We start from the raw sequence: 20,885 nt of genomic DNA on the forward strand, positions 1-20,885 counted from the left end.
GGGAGGAAGGGAGGGAGGGAAAGTGGAAGGGATGCTCATTAGGGGACTGGGACAAAATAGCTCCGCTCTCTCCTTACCGAGGCCAATTTCATTCAGCTGAAGTCCATAAGGAGAGCCATTTTTGCTTAGGAACGCTTGGAAAATCTTTTCTTTGGCTTGACCTATGGTATCACAATCAAGAACATTGACTGAAATATTCCGACAGACATCTGCACTCTCATTTTCTGGGATTTTTTCAAAGGTGACGGTTAATGCCTGCAAGAATAAAAACAGGTTTCCAAGTCTATTAGATAACTGCAATCTGAAAGGCATTCATAAAAGACACAAACCTTGGCGAGTCCTACTAATACCTCTGACAGCACATTAGCAAACACCGTATCGCATTATACCACGTTAATCTTTTTTCCATAATCCATTCTTTTCAGGGATAATGGAAAGGAAAACAGAAAGTTGAAACTCTCATTACAGAGCAGGCATTGAATAAATACATCGGAGAGTAAAATATATATATACACATAAATATTCTAAAAGCGGTGATTTCTAATTTCATCCTCAGAAAAGAAAAAATTGGAAAGTTTCCACAGTAGATGAGGGCAGACCAGTGACCATCTTTTTTATCCACAGGACCACAGAGTCCTAGAAGCAAAGTTCCAAGTGACAGGAAAGGTTATGAGGTCTCCGTATTGATCACGCCAAAGAGGTCACTTTTTAATACGCAGCATTAATTACGGCAACGTTCCTCTCCCCCTGCACTTTCAACAGCTTCAGCCGGCCAGTTTCCTGCCGTCTCGTGAAAACACTGAGACCCCCACCCCGTACTATCATTCTTGCATTAACTACTTTACATTTCAGTGCCGTTACTTATGGTCTTGTCAGTTAACAGTCTCCCAGTGCAGCAAAACCTCAGAAGCAGCCTAATGGGAGAAGTAAGGCCTTGGTGAATGTGTGAAAACACAGAACTAGGGAGTATTTTGAAAGGAACTTAAAAGCAATTTCAGGTTTACTTTGCCTAAGAGTAAACAGACCTAAAACAACAAAGTTACATGCTCAGGATCCTCGGGGGAACTGATTCAGGGAAGTGCTGAGAGTATTTTGTCATTAGCACAACATACAGTTTAGATTCTAAGACACCCTGGTAATCATGGAGCCAGAGGGACCCGGGTGTGGTGTGAAAGGCACAATTATTTCGCGTTTTTGAGCCTGGCTGCAGTGAGGGAATGTAAAATGATTAATTATTGGAAATGTTTAAAAAATGAAAACACAAATGACGTGGAAAATGGGGATCCTTAGGGTTAACTCAACTTTAACATGGGTAAAAGAATAGCACCTGCCTTCTAGGGCAGCTATGGAGATTAAATAAGATAATGCACGTCAAAGGCTTGGTGCAGGGCCAGGCTGTGGGGCCAGGCTTGATGACGATGTAATGAAAACAGTAATAACAGGGATGTTATGATTTCACATAACTTATCACTATGATTATTAGGATTCGAATGCCTTCATGCGGAAACAGAGACTCAACCCATTTTAAGCAGCTGGGACCCTGTCTCCACAGTCAGTGTCTCCATCAGAGTACAGAACAAGCTGCCCGCAAGGAGAAGGGGGCAGAGCACCCGTTCCGGGGTCAGGCTGCTGGGTTCAATCCCAGCCCACCGCTAACTCGCTGGGTAACCTCTCTGTGTCCCAGATTTCTCACCTGCGAAGTGGGAACCACAACAGGAACTGCCTCCCGGGGTTTCCGTCATGATGAACTGAATTAATCATGTCGTACTTAGAACAGTGTCTGACTCAGGAGATAGGACTTAAGGACCCCCGACACAGAGAAGGGGCTTCTGGAGGTCTGGGGAGGTGCTCAGAGGCACAACTTGTTTTTACTGTCTTTACCTCTTGCCCCTACAATCCTGTTTTACGTTATGCAAGCGTAAATAAACCTTGGTGCAGTCCTCACCGAGGGATTAAAACCCCGAATCAGTGGAGGCTGGAGTCTGAGGTTAAGTGGTGATCTCTGTCTGGCCTGCAAGAGTTTCCTTTTTCTGGGACAGAGAGTGGCTCCCTTGCCTGTTCTTAGAGCACATTCGTGTTCTGGGCCAGCCACCCACTGGGCAGGGATGCAGAACGCCTGACTGCTCACAAACCCTGACACGCTGGGCAAGCGAGAAGCAGGGTGGATGTTGAGAAGGAACCACGGTGGCAAAGCCTCACGCCAGAGAGCTCTCCTCGCCTCCCCGTTCAGTGACATTGATTGGCATCCTGCCAAATGCATTTCAAGACATGCTTCTTTTAATCTTCCCAATATCCTGGGGAAGGAGGGTGTATTATTATTATCCCCGTTTTTTGAGTGAGGAAACAGAGGCCTGTGCCTCGAGGGACATGGCTTGTAAACGGAGAGCCAGGGGTGGCACCTGGAACCACTCAGCTTTGGTCTCTCCCACCCCCCTGGGCTCTCGCTCCTCCTCCTCTCTGTCCCACCTCAGCCCAGGAACACTCTGGACCACCAGGAACCTGTCTTAGATCAGGTTATAACCAAGGTCCTAAGCTGCATTCCCAGCACAAACGGGGTTCCTGGAGGGGCATATGTCAGTCTTGTCCTGCACGGTCTGAGTAGACTTGCCTGTGTCTCCCCAGATTTCTCTCCAGGTTGGTCTCCTCGCCAGCAGCAGCAGTGGTGGTTAAGCTATTTCACAGGACTTCCAAAGATAAAGACAAATGAAAAGCCCCTTTTAATCAGGGCTCCAGTGATCCCAGCTTGTTTAATAGTTTTATAGGTATTCGTGAAATAACATTCTGTGACTACCTGAAGGGCACTATTGTCTTCAACAAAAACACTTCTTTATAGGCAATAAATGTTCTCCTTAAAAACATAACCAAAAGGGAAAAAAACCCTTAACTGGATGTAAAATAATGTAAATCTGCCGCTGCCTTCCCAGCTAGATGGATGGAAAAAAGGTAAAATGGCATTTTATAGAGTCCACGGGGAATTCTGAGAGTAAATTCAGACACAAATTGATTTGTGTTCATTTTTTATGCCGCTAACGCTTAGTGCTCCAACAGCAGTTTCTGAATGTGTAAGTGTAGCTGGGGGATCTCAGAGCAGGCCCTGCCTCTTAACCCAACCCCCCACGCTCAGAAAGCTCATGCTGGGCCTCGGTTCCTCATCAAGGAAGATCCCCACGGAAGTGCCATCTCCCTTACAAAACCCGCTTAACCAGAGTCCTTCCTGTGTGCTACTCAGTGTTGGGGGCCAGGGTTAAGAGAGACCTTAAGACATAGTCCTCATTCTGAGATGATTCACAACACACTTGGGAACCAAAGCACTGCCTCTGAACCATTATTCAGCCACCAGGTGCAACTCTTTCACTCTCAGTAAGTGTTCAGTGAATTTGAGCAGGGAGGACAGGAGGGCTGAGGGCCCTCGGCCCTGGCACCAGACCGCCTGGGTCATCCCCTTCCCCTGCTACAGAGCTGTGGGAGCGTGGGCAAGTCCTCTAACTTTTCTGAGCCTCAAAATCCTCATTGTTCTTACCTCGAAGGAGTGACAGGGTCACTGAATCATGACATGTAATAATAGAAAATTAAGAAGGGCTTCCTATGTGCCAAGCACTGGGGTAAATGATGTGTGTTAATATATATAAATTCACTTCAGAAACAACCCTATGACATATAATTGATTCTATTATTATTCCCATTTTTACAGACGAGAAAGTGAGGTACCAAGAGGTTAAGTACATTGTACAAGATCACCCAGCAAGAAAAAGGTAGAAGCAGGTACTCAAGTTCCATGTTTTTAAACGTGTACTGAGTCTGCCTTTTAAAACCTGAAAATGTTTTGTAAACTAAGCACAGTTCAAATCTATGGAATGGTGATTAATTTTCAAGATCCACAAAAGGCCAAAGTGTTCTAAAATGCACCCTGGTCTCTTCCCCCAAAATCTGCCCCTCTGTTAAGAGGAACTGCTCTGGCTATGAAAGTGTCAGCAAAGCTGGGGCAACAGATATGGTTAGTTGTCCAATCAGCAGCCAACTGTCTTCTTTCTTTGCTAACAGAAGCCAGGTTTCAATAGCAGTGGGCCCAGCCTAGGCTAGGAAACATGACTGCTGGCAGCTCTCTTCCCCTCATTCCCCAGGGACTGGTCACATAACCCAGTCCTGGCCAATGAGACATAAAGGGAAAGGGTTTCTACAAAAGAGGAGAGCAGTGCTTAGAGCTGTGGCAGCTATTTTGTGGCGAAGAGCAAAGGCCAAGAGGAGCATGGAGATGATGACCTAGAGCACTGACACTGTTGAGTACATGGACTTGCCTTAGGGCTGCTGACCTCCACACTTTCTGCTCTAAGTGCAATTCCCTGCTCTTAGGGTTTCACACACCATTAGTCATATTTTCTCTTACTTACATCTGCCCGCATCCAACCTGACAGAGCTCATTTTGTTGATGCTGAGGTAGATAAAGCCATTCATCGACACACACCTACTTGGCATGTACACCTACTTGGCAGAGCATTGCCAATGATACACAGTAGAAGCTGGCACTGATCCTGCCTGATACAACAACTGTGGGATATACACAATGAAGTCTAATACCAGGTAGAAAACAGTAGTATAGATGGAGCGCTTTAGAGAGTCACAGAGATATTACCTCTACCTTGGAGGAGGGTTTTCGAATGGAGAGAAATCAAGGAATGCTGCACGGAGGAAGGGGCATTTGAACTGGGTCTGGAAAGGAGCTACATGTACAACGGTACAGGAGGAAGCCTCTGGACCATCCAGATACTTGGCTTGAACTCTAATTAAACTGATGTGCAGCATGCTTCAATCTCTTATTCAGGTATTAGGTCAGGAAGTCTAGATAAAGAATCCCACTTCCTTTGGGGAGAATGGAGGGTAGAGGACTTGAAGAACCATGCCTGCCCTTCCAAAACCACCACCTGCCGTGTGAGGGAGAAGCCCTGTACTATTTATAGAAACAAAAGCTGAAGAACAGAATTCTGTTTTAGGTTTCTAATAACAACAGCCAGCACTCACCATGTGCTGGGTGTGCTTTGCTAATTCATTTAATCCTCACAACTGCTCTCTGAAGTGGGCACTATTATTAGCATCATTTAACAGATGAAGAAACTGAGACACGGAGAGCTTCAGAAATGCGTCCAAGATATCGCACAGCTGCAGAGGGTCATAACTAGGATACGTCCACACTCTTAACGGCAGAGCCAAAGGCCAGTCGAGGTGATAAAAACTTTCGAAGCGCAGTCCCCATCTCCCTGAAGTTCTCAATAAACACGATCCGAACAGACAGGCTGGGCACAGCAGAGGAGGCTTGATCTCCTTGCCTGGGCTGGCATGGGACCCCATGGAATCCACTCCATCTGGAGCACCTGTGGCTCGGGCACCACTGGCAGTCGTTTTTATGGAGCCCGTGTGCACCCAGAATAAAGACAACCTTGCCCAGCCTCTGCTGCAGCTGAGTATGGCCATGTGATTAAGTTCAGGTCAGTGAGATTAAGCAGATGTGTTATGTGGCAGCCTCTGGGAAACTTCCTTAAAAGACAGCTGGTGACCAGCTGTCAACTTTTCTATAGCTCAGCATATGTCCTGCTGGCTGGAATGTGGAAGGAGGCTGTCAGGGAGAAACCACCTTAGGTCATGAAGTGACCTCATGACAACAAGAGAGGAGCCGGGGTCTGCGAGGAAGTCCCAGCAAAGGTGCCCACCAGTGCTGGGCTGCCACCCCAGAACCTCATGTCGGAGACAGAGAAGCTCCTCTGTTGCTTAAACCATGGGTATCTTGAGTTTCAAGAACAACAGATTCAGGAAAAATGCCTTCCCTATTATCAAGAAGGGTTCTTAGGAGGGCAAAGCTGTTTGGAAGGCACAGGGACCAAACCCAGAGAAAGGACCAGACTTGGAAGGACCTGGTCCTTTGCAGCAGGTCACAATCCAGCCCCTTTAGGTGTGCAGGATTGCAGTCCAAGTTAGCTGTGCACGTGTGTCATTGTGGTCTCCTGTTCACATCTGCCCAGTGGGATACTGTCTGCTACAGGTTGTAAAAGTTCACATATAGGGACTTCCCTGGTGGTGCAGTGGTTAAGAATCCGCCTGCCAATGCAGGGAATGTGGGTTCAATCCCTGGTCGGGGAAGATCCCAAATGCCATGGAGCAACTAAGCCTGTGTGCCACAACTAATGAGCCTGCACTCTAGAGCCCACAAGCCACAACTACTGAGCCCATGTGCTGCAACTACCTAAGCCTGCACGCCTAGAGCCTGTGCCGTGCAACAAGAGAAGCCACCGCAATGAGAAGCCCGTGCATCACAACAAAGAGTAACCCCCACCCGCTACAGCTAGAGAAAGCCTGTGTGCAGTAACAAAGACCCAACGCAACCAACCAACCAAACAAAAAAAGCCCACATATAGGGGTCATGGGTAACATTTTCAATAGTAACACAAGCTTTTAATGACAACGGAAACAGTTAATCAGCTGTCCTGCGTCACCCATCATCAATAACCAACCAAAAAGAATGGTGAGGGGGACAGTTTCTGCTTAGTAGACCTCGCAGTTGATAACAAAAACAGCTCAGACAAGAAAAGCTATTATAAATAAATCATGAGCACCTACTCTGGGGCATGATGGCTAGGCATCTTACAGATATTATTTTCTGACCTCATCACAAACGTACAAGTTTAGGGTTTCTAACCCACTTGTTTAAAGACGAGGAAACAGGTTTAGAGAGGTTGAGTGACTTGCCCAAGGTCACACAGCCAGTTCGTAAAGTGACTGAGCCCAGATTCACACCCAAGACTGTCAAACGCCAAACCCCACCTCTTCTGAGCTGAACAACATGGCACCTGGACATACAACCACATTTCTGCTTCACCAGCAGCTTTACCCATGGGTTCTTCACACAACTTGGCGGTTTCGGATATTGGGGAGGTCGAAAAAACAAGCTGCAGAGGGCTGAGAGGACACAGCAAAAGCAGGGGAAAAGGCATTATCCCACGCTTTCCCCACAGTTTGGTGGGAAAAGGATGATCCAGCTACCTCTTTACCTTAACCAGCCATATTCTTGGCTAATAAGGGCAGGGTTGTTGCCGCATCCTTTCTGTAACACATTCCAATACCTAGAAACCAATTTTAAAAGAATTTATTACCAGCCAGCAACTTTATCATAGAAGGTCTTAAGCCAATAATTGCTTTCGTCAAATAAAACCTATAAAATACATTTCTAATTTCACTGCAGAGCCAAATGAAGGTCAAGAGAAAAGTCTGTTTCCTATACTAAATTGAATTAGAGAGAAGAAAACCACTTTCAGAAGTTCAGCAGAAGCAGCAAGAGCCCAGAGTTAGAAGCCCAAGTCTCAGAAAAGCTTCTGATCTGAGGTTTTTCTCAAGCTGGAGTTGGCCCTGGGGCATCCTACCAGCCATCCCCTCTACTGCTGCTCTTGCCTGCCTGACCTCCCCTCCCCACCCTCCTTTTCCTTTCCCCACCAAAGACTGAGACCCCAACGCTTCCAGGGTCAAGATATTTGACCCCCTGACAGAATAATAAGGGAGACAGGCCTTTTTCATTTTGAAGAAAAAAAATTAATGGAGAGAATTTCCTCAAATTTAAGTTTCTCTCACAAGTTTTTCTACACTTGCTAGAATTTACTAACACTTGTCCATGCAAAAATCAAGTGAGAACCTGTCTCATTTAGCCTAAGATGATTGATTCTAGTATTTTAGGTTTAACGTATTTCACAGTTTTTTTGTTTTTTTTGGCAAAGTGCCCATGAGTTTTGGCTTTGTGGGTAGTGGTGAGGCATTTCCACTGCTGTGTCCCTAGAAGGAGAGGAAACAGGCCAAAATTTTAGGAGGGTGAGCGGGAGGATGGATTCTAGTTCATTTTCTCGATTATGTCAAGCTCTAGATTAAGGGTTGGCAAAATTTCTGTAAAAGGCCAGATAGTAAACATTTAGACTTTGAGGTCATTATCATTTCTATTGCAACTACTCAACTCTGTCATTGCAGCAGGAAAACAGCCATAGACAACAGTGAATGAATGGGCATGGCTGTGTGCCAATAAAGCTTTATTTACGTAAACAATATGCAGCAGGGCCACATGTGACCCACAGGTGGTTGTTTGCTGACTCAGGCTCTAGAGAACAGTAGCTTCAAATAGAATGCTGACTCTGACTATGCCAGAAAAGGCACATCTGAAAAAATGCCTTCATCTCCACCATGATTTGCTATAAAAGTTACCATTCTCTGAGGGATACAAGTACACGTAAGAATCCTTAATGATGAAGTAAGAGAGTCATATTCGAGCCATAAAGAAGAAAATTAAGTACCTGTGTATTTAGGTAACTAAATTATTTTCTAATCCCAAGACTATGCATGTGCGAAGAAAGAATATAAACAGGAAAATCATTTAGAGCACTCATTTAAGGTCAATTTTTCATTTTCCACTGTCTGCCATCAACTAGGATGACTTACCTCAAACGATTATACAAAATGGTTTTGCTTCTTTGATCAGAAAGCTCAGAACAGTAACTATGGAGTTAGTAATGGTTTCAGTATTATTGCAAGTCATAATGGAAATGATTTGCACTATGGTAGAGAGAGAAAGGGGAAAAAAAAAGCTCAAGAATTGTTAATTAACTTTACTGTTTCTCCACAAATGCTAGGAGTATTAAAAACAAGATTGCTGAAGTGCAAACATCAGGATTTAATGAACAATGGGATGTAATTGAAGTAACAGAGAATGACTTAATCGGGACAGTGGGTTGTTTAATTATGAGGATAATGGATCTTCTGAAAGGACACACTAAATGGAACAGAAGGAGCTGGGGAGTGGAGGGCAGAACCACTGTGTTGAAGGAAGCTTGTAGATAAAGAACTCTTGCTAGAGATAGCTAGGGCCCTGTCATAGATGAAATATTTTATGAAACATGACTGTCCCCAACATGGTAACTACTGGGGGAAAAAGGCTGGTGTGGGTTGGCAGAAACCTTCAATAAATCATAGCAGAGGCATTAAGATTTCTGTAGGCGAGTATCTGTGCTTTTTCAAGATTTTCTAATAATCTTAAAGACTTTCTCATAGATATGAGAATGAGGGCAATAATATGTTTGTCGGAACACTGTTTCCCAGGGCGCCAAGATGCTATCTCTCAGATACAGCCGATTGGCAGGCTCATTTCCTGGGTTTAAGAGTTCAAAAAACCATTTCTCGCTTAACTTTGATTATAAGTCAACCTTCTCTTGCTAATTCAGCACACTTGCCACGAGTTATTGGGTTTTCTCATCTCCTCCTGAAAGTGAAGCAAATGTCCTTTCTCCCATGTGGTACACTTTCCCAGAACTGAAATCCTCAACCTTCACTTGCTCTTCCAAAGTTTCAAGCGATCTGCTCCAAAATCACTCTCTAGACACAGCCCACCTTGAGGGAGGGCCCGAGATCCTCCAGCCACAAAATAGAACATGTCTAAAATTTTGCAAAGGAGGAAAAACCGCAGAGCAATAGGGCTTATTCCTCTTCTAGCTGTCAACTCGGTATCCCTGGATGTTAGAGGAGTCCTGTGTGTGTCTCTTTGTGTACAAACCCTCCCTGGATGCTCCTGTCGGGGAGCAGGAGAATCTTATGGCAGTTTGCCTCATTGAACACCGGCCTGCAGTGCCTGACTGGAGGAGGATGGTTTCTTCTGGTCCTAGAGGAAGTGACTTTATGGGGCTTTGCTTACATTTAAGAAATGGCAGAGGAATTTTCCTCCCAGGCTACAGCAAACAAAGAATTACTTCTTGGAGCCCGTGTGTTAGTACAATGATTTCACATATAAGCAATTGGCAGGATGTCTTTATGTTCTAGAAAACACCCCACACCTCAGGGAGAACACATCCTAATCTTAGAGGTGTGAAACCTGACTTTTAGGCTGTTAGATGAGGTGCTGTGTTTTTGAGCATTTAGCCAAACAGGAGTTTGGGGGCCTCTTTTTAAGTGTGTCCCTGCCATGGCACCAGGCTCTGTCATTTCACGTTGTTTGGGTGGCTGCTCTTGATTTTTTTTTCCTCTGACTTCTTTGCCTTGAAAACATTTACACACACGCACAAAACACTGAGTTTGTTCACCACACCTTGGTTTTCAATTACATAAACCACTGCAGGCAAATTTAGAAAATCAAGACTTTAAACAACTGGGTTACATGCCTGGGGAAGGAGGGGGTGGTAAAGTGAGAAAGAGGGGTGGGGGAAAAGAGAGGAGGGAAGAAAATGTAAAAGATGATGGTAAGGCTGAGGGGACTTGCCTGAAAGGAAATGAAAAACATTAAATTTTTTATATTGACCTTCTGCTAACATTTTGTCACACAAGCACAGGCAGGATCAGGCTTCTCTGGAGCTTCTAGTATAACCATCCACCATGAAAGAGGTTTGGGGTGGGTCCAATAAAAGGCATTAACAATCAATTTTAAAGTCAAGGGCCCTAGAAACAAGTGGCCCACCCCCTTCCATCTCAATGCTATCTACTGGCAAATCCGTATTTGGAAAAGAAGATTTATGTGAATTTCTAAAAGCATAATTTTCCATCAACCTTTTCCCCAGGGGCTACCAAGGAAAAAAGAAACCAAGAGTCGACACAAATTTCTTTAACATCAAGAAACATTTTGATGATGAGTTGTGTTAACAAATCAGAAACACATGATCTTAATTGACTGTGAAATAAATAACGTTTCAAAATGAAAGGAGGAAAAGTGCTCAGATATAAAGCATAGAAAGGACTCAAACCTCAAAAGTTGCTCCAGGCATTTGAGTCCTCCACACTCCCAGTTCCTTCCTCTCCTCTCCTCTGCCTCCAGTCAGGGGTTCATGTTTTCATGAAAGTGAAACTGCTGGATTCCCCTGACCTATATTCACTTGCAAATATTCCTCTTTTGGAGCCCTCTTGCTCCCAAAATGTTTCAAAGTAAAAGCATGAACATCTTCTGTGTTAGGACTGAGGCCCAGGAAAAGGAGACTCAATAGGCTCTGATGCAAGTTCATCTTTTGTTCTCCAAGATACCAGGGGTTCTTTCTGCAGGATGCACATTAGAATTACCTGCAGCATTCAAAGCCTCTATCCACGCCTGGGCTCCATCCCCAGAGATTCTGATGCACTCGGTCCTGAGGGGAGGCCCAGGCGTGGGTCTGTCTGGATCTGCATTTCTAACAAGTGCCGGAGATCTGGATTCAATTTAATAACTCTTTACAGGGCACCCATATGCCTGGCAATGGTCTATGTACTTCACAGCATATCAACTCAACCCTCGCCACGCCCATGAGATCGGCAGGCGAGATGACCATCATCCCTATTTTACACGTGATGGAGGCACTGAGAGGTTTCCAAACTTGCCCACAGTCACACAGCTAGCCAGTGGCAGAGGCAGGACTGAAATCTGCCTGGCCCCAGAGCCTACTCTCAGTAACCTGTACATCAATAGTTCTCCACGTGTGGCCCTGAATCAGCAGCAACCAGAAAGCTCTTTAGAAATGCAAATTCCCAGGCCACACCCCCACACCTACCGAATTAGAAACTCTGGTGTGCTGCCTTGCAACTGGTGTTTAATAAGCTCTCTAGGCGACCCTGATGCATGCTAACATTGGAGGACCCTGCCCCCCACTCCCCCTCAGGTATAGATGGGAGTGTAGACAGAAGCCAGAATGGGTGACTTTCTGCTCAGCCTCCCACCTTGTGGATGGCAGCTGGGCACGTGCCATCTTCAGTGGAGTCAGCTCCACCTGGCAGAGACCAGGAACTCGAAAGAGCTGATCTAGGGACTCTTCTCCCACCAGAGGACACAACCATAATACAGTCTACAGTACCGTGGTGCCTTCTCCAATTAGGGGATGAATTCTTCCAGGATGACACTGCAGTGCTGGCCAGCCAGAGCAAAGCCACAGGAGACTCAGCCCCCTTACCGAGCAATACCAAAACCCCACTGTAATTTTTTCCTCCTTCCCCACTGATGAGATTGTGAAGCAGCCCAGAATCTCCATAAAGCTAAAGATCAAACTAAAACACAGCAATCTCTTTTTCCAAGTCTCTATTAACAGAAAAGCACAGAAAAATCCTAAGTAATTTTGGAGATACTTGCCATGCTTGGCTCTCTCTCTCTCTCAAATTCCTGAATGTGCACAAAATTGGTCTCTTTTTCCTTTAGGAAGGGAAGAGGGTGGGCGGGTGGAGTGGGGACAGGCGGAAAGGAAGATCTTAAATGGGTGAAACCCTCCAGCAGCCAGGCAATCATCTTCCTGTCCTGATTTACAGCGTTCCTCTAAAAATATCTATGAGATCACAGAACATTAAGTGCATGACACCAAACATTTGTAACTAATCCATGAAAATAAAGTAAGGGCGTCATGTTGCAGGGGGAGCACAGTGGAATTTGTCTTGTGTTATCGTTCTAAAATAAGACGGCCTCAATTTGGTTGAAATATATCTTCACACATTGTCTTCCAGAGCAGAGCCGTTTGAGAAATTCTGATTGCAATTATAAGTGCTGAATAGGGAGTACTTTGCATTTCCTTTGACGACGCTGAAAGCTATAAGCAATCCTGATATTAAAATCTTTGGAAATTGATGAGTACGCCAGGCATCATTACAAAACCCTCTCCCCCAATCCGAGTAATTCAACTCTATTATGTGAACACGTGTTAATATTTTATCAGCTACTGTTTTTAATTAACAAAACATGTAAGGCCTCCCACAGTAGGAATGATATCATTTCAAGTGACACCCCCCCCCCCCACCTCCACCCCACCAGCTTCGTCATGAACTTACCACAGTACTGAATTCTGGAACCTGCCACAGCAGCCAGTCCTCATTAAGGGTGTACAGGGCTTTGCAAGTGATCACATCGACGGGGCCCTTGTTTATTTTCTGGTTCAGAGTCGTCACCAGCAAATAGAATGGTTCTCCAACCGTCTCCTTGGAAAAAATGCAAAAGTGACAGTTAGCTTTCGGCAGAATCCACTGTACTCTCCAAAGAATTAAAGTTTCAGTTTATGGCACTGCGACGGGAGACAGGAGGCAGTGTTTTCTAACAATCAACATGCAACTCCCAAGAAAATACATATGGCTGCACTTAGGACTGGGAGCAAAACTCAGGAAACCGCCTCCTCTCTGCAACACACATGTATGTTCATACACACACACACACACACACACACACATGCTCTCACGGCATTTACAGAGCAGTTATCATTCTTTTATGCTTAAGCTTCTCTTCAGTAGCCTAACTCTCATCAGTTGGCCTAAGAACAGTTAGTAGAGGTTTAACTTTTGTTTACACTCCTATTTAAGTGCCCCATTTTTTTTAAAGCACACTGAAAATAAATGGCATTTGAAAAAATGCAGCATGATCAGCCTTGGTAACCAGAATAAACATAAAAACATTTTATACATTTACCTAGGAGGAAGCTCTTTGGTGTTAACAGCGTCTCATGAAGGAAGTGGCCTTCAGTTACACAATTTTCAGCCTCCTCTCCTGACCATGAGCAGGCCGGCCCTGGGTCCTTCCCAGCCCCAGCCTGCACAGCCCCACCTGGGCGCCTTTGCCGGTACAGGCCACAAATACACCCCACCTCCTTCCCCTGGGCCAGAGCCGATTCCATTACTCAAAGGATCTTCCCAAGCATTCGGCCCATCCTGATAACTTCCTTCTGCACCTTTTTCTGGACCAGGGGTGGCCACCCCGGCTGGCACCGAAGTGCCTCAAATCTGTAGCTACTTTGTGCTTGGACTCTGAGCAGCCCAAGTGGGAGGCTTGTGTGTTCTGCTTTCATGCAGCCTCCCAAAGCACGTAGCCCTGGGTTGACTGTCGTGTAGTATTTGCTAAGTAAATAAACCATCTGTGACCAAAAGGATATTAAACTGAATTCGAGGGGGAGGAAGAGCCAGGGCCAGAACCAGGAAGTCAAACTGCCTCGGTGATGATGAGAAGCCAGCCACGTGACTAGGGCTTGAAGCACCAGTTTACAAAGTCAAGCTTCACAGCCAATGCATCTGGCTTGGAAAGGAGGATTCCACTGGATCTCTCACCCGCTTTCCCTTGAACAGGTAAACTTAAGACATCTTTGAAGTCTCTTGGGATCCCACCCCCAGCCGCCCTGTGCCATCCTCTATACTGACTGCAAGAGCACAGCCCTCTCGGTCCTGGGCTTCCTGTCGCTCCTCTGCCACCCTCCCTGTCACTGGGTCCCTGTATCACTTCCCTTTTCCCTCCTAACATATCCTGGAGCTGCTTCCTTACTGTAGGACAGGGTTGGAATGTTCAAAAATTTCCCAGGTGGGGAGAGCACTGGGACATTTCAATTCTTATGAGAAACTTCCTTTATTTAGAGGCTCACAACCACACTGCTCTCTTCTCTCTCCCTCCACCCCCTTAGGTAATGTCCTGACCGCAAACCTAGAACCTCACTTCTCTCTTTGCTTCCAGCCCACATCAGAGACGGGGGTGAGCGCCCTTGGGAGGGGGCTGGAGGCACCCGCAGAGGTCGGGGGCTGGTGAGGGGGCTGGTGGGCTCTTCTGGGCTGTGTGGAGCAACGGCTCCAGACTCGATGGCCCTGTTGTAAGAATTCTCCAGAAGAGTGCAGCTAGACTCAGATAAGTAACATCTCATCTGGCACTGTCAGCCACACCCATGGTTCTAAGCCTGGATAGTCATCACCAGAATCCCTTGGGACTCATAAGAAATTCAGATGTCCGGGCCCTACTTTAGATGTGGAATCTCTGAAGATGAGGCCTGGGCATCTGTAGTTTTACCACCACCTCCCCAGGGGATTCGGATGTATGGCTGGCTTAGGAAACTACAGAGCCATGATGTCTCTTTGTCACCACTGAACAGATGTTCTAAGTTAGTCATACCTGCTGGGGGCTTAAGCATCTCATCAGATCAGGGCGCACACAGCTGCCCCGTGAGCTGGCCTGTGGCAGAGCCCCCTTTATGGAACCAACCCTGCCCTTCCCCCCTGTGCTGGGAATTAAGCTTGGCCCTTTCACCGTCCTTTCCTTCGTGAGACCAGACTCTCTGACCGTAGCTGAGCTGGAGGCTTCTGCACCTGTGCTCTCATTCCAGCCCCAAGTCCTTCCCTAAGGCTGGAAGAAGGTAGCTGCCTCCTTGGGGAAGCAGGAAGCGGGTGGCCAAGAGCTCCCTGGTGCAGTCACACAAGCTGTGGGATCTAGAGGACGTCTCATCCATGCCATGTGCCTCAGTTTCTCAGTGGGCAAAAGGGTCACCGCGTGGGATTCAATGAGAAAGAGGAAGCAAAGCTCTTAGCTGGTCGCTGGCACATTCAATAAATGGCTGTTATTATGATTACTTGACCCACAGGGCCTTGGAAGCACAGAGGAGGAAGTTACCTGGAGGTCACAGGGTTTGTGGCACCCAGGCAAATGTTTGGGGGGGGGGTGGGGTATAGCAGGAGGACTAGGCCATCCGAGCCCTACACCCCTTGGGCACCTGGTTGGGGAAGTCAGGCCCTCCAAGCCAGAGGGAATTTTTCCACTGAAAATGAAAGTACTGCTGACGGGCTGAATGCCACTTCCTCCCGGGGAGCACACTGCCCCCTCACCACCCCAAATGCTCAAGACACTCCTGAATCAGCACTGCAAAATCTTGCTGCAGAATCCTCTGCTCAACAGGGCCGTTTGGGCTCAGAGCCCAGATTTTGGGGACACCTCTTCTTTTTAACGCCCAAGAGCAGCAAGGGCAAGGCTCTGAGTAGTCGTCCAGGGCTCAGAAAATGAATCACAAGGTCCCAGAAGAAAGAACTGGAAAGGAATTTAAAACCAAGCCACGCCCCTCATTTGGTGGGTAGAAAACGGATGCCCAGATGGAAAGGGCTGTACCCGGAGCCACTCATGAGCTGGGGCTGTGAACTTAGAGCCCGAACCTGCTGCTTCTGACCAAGACTCCTAGGCCAGTGCTCCTTCTACTCCCCCCAGGTTCTCAGAGGCAGGGCTCTGGAATCACCTGCAGGAACTTGGAAACATCAACTACAGGGCCCTACCCTAAGCTTCTGATTCGGTGGCATGGTGGGTTGTGGGGCAGGAGCTGCCTTTTGAGACTAAGACCCAGGAACTGGGTGAGGGTCCTGTTGCCTCTGTTTCGAAGCAGCTGTGGCTGAAGCTAGGATGGGGGGAAGCCAAAAATATTCACCCCAGAAATAAGCACTCCACATCTCCCCAAAGCGGATGATGATTTATACCAAGTAAACAGAAAAAAAGACAGATTTCATTAATCTTAATAAATGGGTAGTGCCTTGGGAGAGAAAAGAGTTGGTAAAAAAAAAAAAAAATGTTGTGCATCTACTTGTAAGATTACATTAAACATTAAACTAAGCACAGTCTATTTAAGGCACTGCTTTTTGGATCTAAACTTAAGTAGCACCGTTAAAACCTGTGGCATAGCAGTGAATCTTATTCAAACTTTAATTAGATTTCGGAACCAGCTACAAACACACAATTATGCAGTTTTGCTGGAATCTGGATGGCTGGTGAAATTAAAGAAGGCTAAGAACCTCGTGCACCAGGGGCCTCGGAGGCCTGAAGGAAGGCTGGGCTCAACAGAACACACTTCTTTTCCTATTAATATTTTATAATAATAATGGGCACCGTTTATGGAGTGCTTACTCCAAGCAACTGCATACATTTTCCACTCTGTGCTTCAGAACAGCCCTAAAATATTCTTCTTCCAGTTCTACAGGTTATAAACCCAAGGCTCAGGCAGGTCAAGAAACCTGCCTGGGGCTTCTAGTAAGTGCTGGAATCTAGATTCAAACCAGGCAGTGGGCTCCGGGGCCCATCCTCTTAACCAATGGAATCTGTGCAGAGTTCATATTTGAAAAGATTTTAAGATTCAATTCGATTATAACCATGTTCCTTTAACCCTAACAAAGTGAACTCAATGGGTGGGTGGCTCTTTGGAGACTCGCTTTCATATGCGATGGCTGGTTGGAATTGAGTGTAATTAGCTTACAGTGAGTGTAGTGGTAGGTAAATGACTATTTCCAAGAGGCTTCAGGGGCCCCTGAAAACAGTATGTTTTCATCAGTATTTGAAATATGCCCTCCACTTGGCACATGTTCGTTAACCCTGTGACGGTGGATGCAAAAATCAAGGGGTATAAAGTTTCAGTTATGTAAGGTAAGCTCTAGAAATCTATCGTACAACATTGTGCCAACAGATGACACTGTTTTGTACACTTAAAAATCTGTTAAGAGGGTAGCCCTCACGGCAATTGTTCTTACTACAATAACACTTTTAAAAAGAGAAAAGTCTTACTTGAGGAAATTCTAAATGAGTTAACACTTGCCTGGGCCAGTGACGGCAAAAACAAATTTTATCTTCCCCTCCACGTGATCCTGGTAAGGACCAAGACTAAAAGTGGTTATAGGCTGACACCACTGAGTGCGCAGGACTTATCCTGGCAAAGACATCAGCATCGGCTAAAAATAACTGCCTACTGTCTTAGCTCCGACACCACCGAGGGATGCGACACTTACCCTCAGAAAACCAGAAAGGCAGACGGACATCCAGTTGGTGAGGAGTTTTTCCACCACAGACTCTGTGCGTCTCAGCATGAGCTTAGGCTGCATGTTGCTGCACTGCTCCATCAAGTCCCTGGTCAGCACCTCTAGGATGCTGGTTAGGTAGACCAGCTTAGTTTGCAGTGCGATGGTTAAGAAGGAGGCAAACAGACACCTATTTAAGAATAGAGCCTTGGTTACAACAGCCAAGACATGGAAGCAACCTAAGTGTCCACCAAAAGATGAATGGATACAGAAGATGTAGTATATACACATGCAATGGAATACTATTCAGCCGTAAAAAGAAGGAAGTTCTGCCATCTGCAGCAACACGGATGGACCTTGAGGGCATCTTGCAAAGTGCAATAGACAGAGAAAGACAAACACTGTATGATCTCACTTATACATGGAATATGAAAAAAAAAAAAAACCACCTCAAACTCAGAAAAAGAGGTTAGATTTGTGGTTATCATGCTGTATATCTCAAACCTATACACACTGTATGTCAATTGTATCTCAATAAAACTGAAAGAAAAAAAAGGAGATATACAGATGATGGAAAAAAAGCATATTTTAAAAAAAAAAACAACACAGCCTTGGTGAAGCAGTTTAACCATCAGCTGTGGCTTGCTTGGTGCTGATAGCCGTTTCCAAGGAAACTTGAGGGGCCAGGCAACAGGGTGCTAACGAGGTGCTGCCCTGTGGGTGCTTTTTTAAAACATCTAAGTTTCAACTACCTTTGTCTTCCATCCCTAAAAACCACACACCAGTGTTGACTTCAGGTCAGTTTATATGGTTTTCAGCATAGCATAAACTTTAAAGTAGAGCAGTAACATGTGAATGTCTTCCCTGAATTTTCGGGGTGTTTTTAAAAATAGAAAACAGCACTTCTGCTTTTTGACTCAGGACTCATGTTTTTTCTTGGTGTTGGGGTTTTTTAGGGTGCTTTTTTTGAGGGGGGGGTGTCACATGTGTGTGTGTGTGTGTGTCTTCAAAATAGAATTTGTGTGGGGGCATTGTGATCTGAAATGGAAACATCGGCACTGCATGGTGGCCCAAATCAACTAGCCTCTGGAGAGATGCATGTTCTCACATACCAAGTTCAGGGTGTAGTTTGGAAAGAAAATAAGAGGCTCAGGTTTTATTCCTTCTACTTAATGAGTTTCAAAATATAAACAAATTGGCTGATACCTGTCCTTCACTGAAAAGTTCTTCTGCTTTTCAAGAGTGTGGATGACGGTAACAAGGAAACTTTTATTACAAATTAGGGCATCCAAAGCTGTGAGACTTTCATTCTTGTCATTGGCATCTCTGTTCTGGAAAAAAAATTCATGTAAGTAATATATATACGTAAAGTTAGAAAGTAGATCCACAATGTGTTTTCCAAGACAATGAATTACTTAATATCAAATTCGTGATCCCAAAATACCCACAATAACAATTCAGAGTAATAATGGAGATGATGATGATGGTGACACTATGAAAGTCAGGCGGTCGTGGGCTAAAAATGAAAACTTAGAGACTTACATGCATATCTTCAGTGAAGATGTGTGTGAAGCCACCTGACTGAGAGGAAGGAGACACTTTTATTATTCATAACATCCAAAGGAAATGAAGAGTGTACTTTTGTTATAATACCCGAGTCCATTTTAATAAAGTAGAGACACTATTTGCTAATCTGAAGGGCCCCTGGGCTTATGCTCACTGCATATCTTCTACAAAATAAATAATTATTCAGTTCTTGAGAAACACTAGTGACTTCTGAAAGCTCTAAGAATAATTACCATTCATCAGTCCCATTTTTGGTAGGAGAAGGCATCTCACACTTTAAAAGAACTGACTCAAAAGTTAAAGAAGTGGTGGCGAAAGAAGATTATGCAAAGGTACAGACCACTCCTCAAGCAGTTTACCTTCTAAGGATAAATACTGAGTTGTGTTGGTAAGTTTACACAAGTCTTAGCTTAGAAGTATTTACTGTCTCAATGCACAATGTTATTCAAGAAGGGGTGGTAAAAAGCTAGAATCTGGAGTTAAACAACTTGGGTTCCAGTCCTGGTTTTATCACCCACGGGTCACATGACTTTGGACAAGTCATTCAACCTCTCTGTGCCTGACCTTCCTCATCTGCAAAATGCAAACAATGATGATTCCCACCTCATGGTTTAGGCGTGAAAATAAAATGAATGAGTGCACAGTAAGTTCTTCATGTCAGCTATCACTGCTTCTAGTTTTCTGGTTTTTATTGTTGTTTTTTTTTTTTAATCACTAATTTACAGCACATTAGACAACAATGCAGTTGCCCTGCTGGTTCCTAAAAATACTTTAAAGTGCTATGCTCTGTAGCTCCTGAATATGAACTTATAAATTTGAGTTCCCTTTAATGTACAATATCAAAAATCCTATTGGAATTAAATGATTAAATTGTAAAAAGCATGCTGAGTAACACGCTTTAAAAATGAATCAACAGGATGAAAATATAAAATCAACCATTCAGTTATTTTAAAATTTGTTGGCAATAATTGAAACTTTAGGCTATTTTTATATCTAATTTAAGTAAATTTCTTCTGCAGAGAACTTTTGCCTTACAGTTTCAAATTTGTTAGCCCAAGCAGAAGACCTCAAACTATTACCTCATACTCTCTCCTAGTAATAAGCAGAAAAATCAGACCCAGGGTTTGCATTTTCTAGTTCCTGATATTTTTTTGCTGAACCAACCTTTTGCCAATAGGCAATTTAAACAGATTGATTCTTGACCTTAAATAGGGAAGTACCGCTCTGGCTCCCTGGGTTCAAAGACTCCTTCCTCCTTTCATTCAAATTCTTCTCCTCTAGGTGGTTAGAACTCTGCTTACCCTATTTCTTCTATTTTCAGCGAAACAAAGTTGCCAATATAATGAAAAGCGAGGCTTTAAAAGCCAAAAACCAACTAGCAGGGCAAAGAACTAGGAACTGGTAATGCCTTGATCTCTGAGAAGCTATACCATTTCCTGTGGGCTTTGCCTATTGTTATCGAGTAGGTGCTGATCACCCAAGTTCTCCCTCCACCACCCAACCTCCAGGCCTAGAGGCTGTGGCTCCTAATATATCAGTAAAGGGCTTACTCAACACCAGGACTTATCTTCAGCCTAGAATGCGTTTCAACTGGTTTTGTCCTAATAGAATATCTTCCCCGTTCTCTAGATCTTTTCTTAATTGTCATAAATTCAATTTTAACTTATTCTTCTCCATAGGGTTCTGATAAATATATGCTTGCTCTCCCTGTGTCTTCTTCTGACTTCAGTTTCTATAGCTTTCCCAGTTGCCTTTCAAGATTCTACATAACCCCGAGTTAAATCAGTTTGCCTTCTTGCAACTCT

The 20,885-nt window shown here is 44.9% G+C and overlaps 1 protein-coding gene across 1 annotated transcript in view; it reads right to left on the reverse strand.

Moving 5' to 3' along the window:
• PLXNC1 (plexin C1) overlaps nt 1-20,885 on the reverse strand; it is a 143,131-nt gene that overhangs the window by 24,766 nt on the left and 97,480 nt on the right. The window contains exons 18-22 of the mRNA XM_057741509.1: nt 19,057-19,095; nt 18,721-18,845; nt 17,506-17,704; nt 12,781-12,927; nt 78-255 (exon numbers count right to left, since the gene is read on the reverse strand). Coding sequence (XP_057597492.1) covers nt 78-255; nt 12,781-12,927; nt 17,506-17,704; nt 18,721-18,845; nt 19,057-19,095 — 688 coding nt within the window. The remainder of the gene's footprint in view (nt 1-77; nt 256-12,780; nt 12,928-17,505; nt 17,705-18,720; nt 18,846-19,056; nt 19,096-20,885) is intronic.

This window comes from Hippopotamus amphibius, chromosome 7 (genome assembly GCF_030028045.1).
Source record: "Hippopotamus amphibius kiboko isolate mHipAmp2 chromosome 7, mHipAmp2.hap2, whole genome shotgun sequence".
NCBI lineage: Eukaryota > Metazoa > Chordata > Mammalia > Artiodactyla > Hippopotamidae > Hippopotamus > Hippopotamus amphibius.